This window comes from Penaeus chinensis, chromosome 23 (assembly GCF_019202785.1).
Source record: "Penaeus chinensis breed Huanghai No. 1 chromosome 23, ASM1920278v2, whole genome shotgun sequence".
NCBI classification, from domain to species: Eukaryota; Metazoa; Arthropoda; class Malacostraca; order Decapoda; family Penaeidae; genus Penaeus; species Penaeus chinensis.
The window spans coordinates 16,543,475-16,550,974 of NC_061841.1; the positions used below are offsets into that span (position 1 = coordinate 16,543,475).

Here is a 7,500-nt window from a genome sequence, read left to right on the forward strand (position 1 = left end):
CAGACCGACAGACCGACAGACCGACAGACCGACAGACCGACAGACCGACAGACCGACAGACCGACAGACCGACAGACCGACAGACCGACAGACCGACAGACCGACAGACCGACAGACCGACAGACCGACAGACCGACAGACCGACAGACCGACAGACCGACAGACCGACAGACCGACAGACCGACAGACCGACAGACCGACAGACCGACAGACCGACAGACCGACAGACCGACAGACCGACAGACCGACAGACCGACAGACCGACAGACCGACAGACCGACAGACCGACAGACCGACAGACCGACAGACCGACAGACCGACAGACCGACAGACCGACAGACCGACAGACCGACAGACCGACAGACCGACAGACCGACAGACCGACAGACCGACAGACCGACAGACCGACAGACCGACAGACCGACAGACCGACAGACCGACAGACCGACAGACCGACAGACCGACAGACCGACAGACCGACAGACCGACAGACCGACAGACCGACAGACCGACAGACCGACAGACCGACAGACCGACAGACCGACAGACCGACAGACCGACAGACCGACAGACCGACAGACCGACAGACCGACAGACCGACAGACCGACAGACCGACAGACCGACAGACCGACAGACCGACAGACCGACAGACCGACAGACCGACAGACCGACAGACCGACAGACCGACAGACCGACAGACCGACAGACCGACAGACCGACAGACCGACAGACCGACAGACCGACAGACCGACAGACCGACAGACCGACAGACCGACAGACCGACAGACCGACAGACCGACAGACCGACAGACCGACAGACCGACAGACCGACAGACCGACAGACCGACAGACCGACAGACCGACAGACCGACAGACCGACAGACCGACAGACCGACAGACCGACAGACCGACAGACCGACAGACCGACAGACCGACAGACCGACAGACCGACAGACCGACAGACCGACAGACCGACAGACCGACAGACCGACAGACCGACAGACCGACAGACCGACAGACCGACAGACCGACAGACCGACAGACCGACAGACCGACAGACCGACAGACCGACAGACCGACAGACCGACAGACCGACAGACCGACAGACCGACAGACCGACAGACCGACAGACCGACAGACCGACAGACCGACAGACCGACAGACCGACAGACCGACAGACCGACAGACCGACAGACCGACAGACCGACAGACCGACAGACCGACAGACCGACAGACCGACAGACCGACAGACCGACAGACCGACAGACCGACAGACCGACAGACCGACAGACCGACAGACCGACAGACCGACAGACCGACAGACCGACAGACCGACAGACCGACAGACCGACAGACCGACAGACCGACAGACCGACAGACCGACAGACCGACAGACCGACAGACCGACAGACCGACAGACCGACAGACCGACAGACCGACAGACCGACAGACCGACAGACCGACAGACCGACAGACCGACAGACCGACAGACCGACAGACCGACAGACCGACAGACCGACAGACCGACAGACCGACAGACCGACAGACCGACAGACCGACAGACCGACAGACCGACAGACCGACAGACCGACAGACCGACAGACCGACAGACCGACAGACCGACAGACCGACAGACCGACAGACCGACAGACCGACAGACCGACAGACCGACAGACCGACAGACCGACAGACCGACAGACCGACAGACCGACAGACCGACAGACCGACAGACCGACAGACCGACAGACCGACAGACCGACAGACCGACAGACCGACAGACCGACAGACCGACAGACCGACAGACCGACAGACCGACAGACCGACAGACCGACAGACCGACAGACCGACAGACCGACAGACCGACAGACCGACAGACCGACAGACCGACAGACCGACAGACCGACAGACCGACAGACCGACAGACCGACAGACCGACAGACCGACAGACCGACAGACCGACAGACCGACAGACCGACAGACCGACAGACCGACAGACCGACAGACCGACAGACCGACAGACCGACAGACCGACAGACCGACAGACCGACAGACCGACAGACCGACAGACCGACAGACCGACAGACCGACAGACCGACAGACCGACAGACCGACAGACCGACAGACCGACAGACCGACAGACCGACAGACCGACAGACCGACAGACCGACAGACCGACAGACCGACAGACCGACAGACCGACAGACCGACAGACCGACAGACCGACAGACCGACAGACCGACAGACCGACAGACCGACAGACCGACAGACCGACAGACCGACAGACCGACAGACCGACAGACCGACAGACCGACAGACCGACAGACCGACAGACCGACAGACCGACAGACCGACAGACCGACAGACCGACAGACCGACAGACCGACAGACCGACAGACCGACAGACCGACAGACCGACAGACCGACAGACCGACAGACCGACAGACCGACAGACCGACAGACCGACAGACCGACAGACCGACAGACCGACAGACCGACAGACCGACAGACCGACAGACCGACAGACCGACAGACCGACAGACCGACAGACCGACAGACCGACAGACCGACAGACCGACAGACCGACAGACCGACAGACCGACAGACCGACAGACCGACAGACCGACAGACCGACAGACCGACAGACCGACAGACCGACAGACCGACAGACCGACAGACCGACAGACCGACAGACCGACAGACCGACAGACCGACAGACCGACAGACCGACAGACCGACAGACCGACAGACCGACAGACCGACAGACCGACAGACCGACAGACCGACAGACCGACAGACCGACAGACCGACAGACCGACAGACCGACAGACCGACAGACCGACAGACCGACAGACCGACAGACCGACAGACCGACAGACCGACAGACCGACAGACCGACAGACCGACAGACCGACAGACCGACAGACCGACAGACCGACAGACCGACAGACCGACAGACCGACAGACCGACAGACCGACAGACCGACAGACCGACAGACCGACAGACCGACAGACCGACAGACCGACAGACCGACAGACCGACAGACCGACAGACCGACAGACCGACAGACCGACAGACCGACAGACCGACAGACCGACAGACCGACAGACCGACAGACCGACAGACCGACAGACCGACAGACCGACAGACCGACAGACCGACAGACCGACAGACCGACAGACCGACAGACCGACAGACCGACAGACCGACAGACCGACAGACCGACAGACCGACAGACCGACAGACCGACAGACCGACAGACCGACAGACCGACAGACCGACAGACCGACAGACCGACAGACCGACAGACCGACAGACCGACAGACCGACAGACCGACAGACCGACAGACCGACAGACCGACAGACCGACAGACCGACAGACCGACAGACCGACAGACCGACAGACCGACAGACCGACAGACCGACAGACCGACAGACCGACAGACCGACAGACCGACAGACCGACAGACCGACAGACCGACAGACCGACAGACCGACAGACCGACAGACCGACAGACCGACAGACCGACAGACCGACAGACCGACAGACCGACAGACCGACAGACCGACAGACCGACAGACCGACAGACCGACAGACCGACAGACCGACAGACCGACAGACCGACAGACCGACAGACCGACAGACCGACAGACCGACAGACCGACAGACCGACAGACCGACAGACCGACAGACCGACAGACCGACAGACCGACAGACCGACAGACCGACAGACCGACAGACCGACAGACCGACAGACCGACAGACCGACAGACCGACAGACCGACAGACCGACAGACCGACAGACCGACAGACCGACAGACCGACAGACCGACAGACCGACAGACCGACAGACCGACAGACCGACAGACCGACAGACCGACAGACCGACAGACCGACAGACCGACAGACCGACAGACCGACAGACCGACAGACCGACAGACCGACAGACCGACAGACCGACAGACCGACAGACCGACAGACCGACAGACCGACAGACCGACAGACCGACAGACCGACAGACCGACAGACCGACAGACCGACAGACCGACAGACCGACAGACCGACAGACCGACAGACCGACAGACCGACAGACCGACAGACCGACAGACCGACAGACCGACAGACCGACAGACCGACAGACCGACAGACCGACAGACCGACAGACCGACAGACCGACAGACCGACAGACCGACAGACCGACAGACCGACAGACCGACAGACCGACAGACCGACAGACCGACAGACCGACAGACCGACAGACCGACAGACCGACAGACCGACAGACCGACAGACCGACAGACCGACAGACCGACAGACCGACAGACCGACAGACCGACAGACCGACAGACCGACAGACCGACAGACCGACAGACCGACAGACCGACAGACCGACAGACCGACAGACCGACAGACCGACAGACCGACAGACCGACAGACCGACAGACCGACAGACCGACAGACCGACAGACCGACAGACCGACAGACCGACAGACCGACAGACCGACAGACCGACAGACCGACAGACCGACAGACCGACAGACCGACAGACCGACAGACCGACAGACCGACAGACCGACAGACCGACAGACCGACAGACCGACAGACCGACAGACCGACAGACCGACAGACCGACAGACCGACAGACCGACAGACCGACAGACCGACAGACCGACAGACCGACAGACCGACAGACCGACAGACCGACAGACCGACAGACCGACAGACCGACAGACCGACAGACCGACAGACCGACAGACCGACAGACCGACAGACCGACAGACCGACAGACCGACAGACCGACAGACCGACAGACCGACAGACCGACAGACCGACAGACCGACAGACCGACAGACCGACAGACCGACAGACCGACAGACCGACAGACCGACAGACCGACAGACCGACAGACCGACAGACCGACAGACCGACAGACCGACAGACCGACAGACCGACAGACCGACAGACCGACAGACCGACAGACCGACAGACCGACAGACCGACAGACCGACAGACCGACAGACCGACAGACCGACAGACCGACAGACCGACAGACCGACAGACCGACAGACCGACAGACCGACAGACCGACAGACCGACAGACCGACAGACCGACAGACCGACAGACCGACAGACCGACAGACCGACAGACCGACAGACCGACAGACCGACAGACCGACAGACCGACAGACCGACAGACCGACAGACCGACAGACCGACAGACCGACAGACCGACAGACCGACAGACCGACAGACCGACAGACCGACAGACCGACAGACCGACAGACCGACAGACCGACAGACCGACAGACCGACAGACCGACAGACCGACAGACCGACAGACCGACAGACCGACAGACCGACAGACCGACAGACCGACAGACCGACAGACCGACAGACCGACAGACCGACAGACCGACAGACCGACAGACCGACAGACCGACAGACCGACAGACCGACAGACCGACAGACCGACAGACCGACAGACCGACAGACCGACAGACCGACAGACCGACAGACCGACAGACCGACAGACCGACAGACCGACAGACCGACAGACCGACAGACCGACAGACCGACAGACCGACAGACCGACAGACCGACAGACCGACAGACCGACAGACCGACAGACCGACAGACCGACAGACCGACAGACCGACAGACCGACAGACCGACAGACCGACAGACCGACAGACCGACAGACCGACAGACCGACAGACCGACAGACCGACAGACCGACAGACCGACAGACCGACAGACCGACAGACCGACAGACCGACAGACCGACAGACCGACAGACCGACAGACCGACAGACCGACAGACCGACAGACCGACAGACCGACAGACCGACAGACCGACAGACCGACAGACCGACAGACCGACAGACCGACAGACCGACAGACCGACAGACCGACAGACCGACAGACCGAAGAGTGTTTTACATGTATTTCGACTTCTCTCTCACTTTCACTTTCGCGACCTCTCGCTTTTTCAAATTCTGTCTCTCTCCAGCCCGCCGCCGCCTCTCTCTCTCTCTCTTCTCTCTCTCTCTCTCTCTCTCTCTCTCTCTCTCCTCTCTCTCTCTCTCTCTCCTCTCTCTCTCTCTCTCGCTCTCTCTCTCTCATTCTCTCTCTTTCTCGCTCTCTCTCATTCTCTCTCTTTATCTCTCTCTCTTTCTCTCTCTCTGTCTCTCTCTGTCTCTGCCTCTCTCTGTGTGTCTCTCTCCCCCCCCTCTCTCTCCCTTTCTCTCTCTCTCTTTCTATCTATCTATATGTCTGGCTGTCTCTTTGTCTTCCTCTGTCTGTTTATCTATTCATATACCTATCTGTCTGCCTATCCTCTATCTATATGTACATGTGTATCTATACGCAGAGAAGCAAACAAACCCACACAGAAACACACACACACACACACACACATCCCTCCCACCCTCCCGCCTTCTCTCCCTTACCCCCCCCCCACCCCTCCCCGCCATGAGGCCGCCCGCCGACCTGGGAACCTGGCCATATGAGGACAGCTAAGTCGTTACTGATCCGCCACTCATATTACGATCCTGATGAGATTCGCGGATTCCACAGGAGAGTTTAGAGAGCAGCGACTTCAGGCGTTGCTATGTAGATTGGGACGCCAAGGAGACAGGGTTCGGGGCGTGTTGGGGGGCGGGGCTTATAGAGGCAGCGACCCTCCCCTTCTCTTCTGATCTGTCCTCAGCCGGGGAGGAGAGGGGACTGGACCCCGGGGAGGGAAGGGGGGCTAGAAGGGCGGGATTTTGATTAGGGGTGAAAGACAGATTCGCGTGAAATGGGGGGAGGGATTTGTCCTCGGGGAGAGACATGATCCCGGGGAGAATAGTGACCAGTGGGAGGGAAGGAGGCCAGAAAGGTGAAAATTTGCCACGAGGATAAAATGAGTTGAAAAATGAAAAGTTAGAATTTGTGAGAATTTTCTCCGGGGAGAGGACTAACCCCGGCGAGAAAACTGACTCCGGAGAGAGAATTGACCCCCGGGAAAGGAATTTTAGTCAAGGAAGGCGCGAATTTTTGAAGAAAACAAGGGAGAATTTCCGTGAGAATTTCCCTCGGGGAGAGAAATGACCCTTGGAAGATCACAACTGTCCCCGCAGGAAAGAGAAACACCCACACAAACATACAAAACAACAACAACAACAACAAAAACCCAGCGAAAAGGGACCACAAACGCATATAAATTACCCCAGTGGAGATGAGATAGCTCTGCCTCGATTACTAACAAGAGCTTCATCAAACAGACTCGGCACATCCACTTTCCTCACGTTGGCTCAAGCGATCCTAAATTATCTTGCTGTGGGGGATGCTGGGTGCTCTGTGTATCTTTTTTTCCCCCGTGCTGCGAGATGTCGATGGATTCGACAAGAGAATCCGGTGTGATGGAATAGGGAGGAGGAGGAGGAGGTGGAGGAGGAGGAGGAGGAGGGGGAGGAGAAGGAGGAGGGGGAGGGGGAGGAGGAGGAGGAGGAGGAGGAG

At 60.2% G+C, this 7,500-nt stretch overlaps 1 protein-coding gene across 1 annotated transcript in view; it reads left to right on the forward strand.

The window, feature by feature from the left end:
- The window catches only part of LOC125037678, a 22,813-nt gene that overhangs the window by 13,763 nt on the left and 1,550 nt on the right, over positions 1–7,500 (forward strand). Inside the window, exon 6 of the mRNA XM_047630873.1 lies at positions 6,577–6,638. Within this exon, the coding sequence (XP_047486829.1) occupies positions 6,577–6,638 (62 nt within the window). The remainder of the gene's footprint in view (positions 1–6,576; positions 6,639–7,500) is intronic.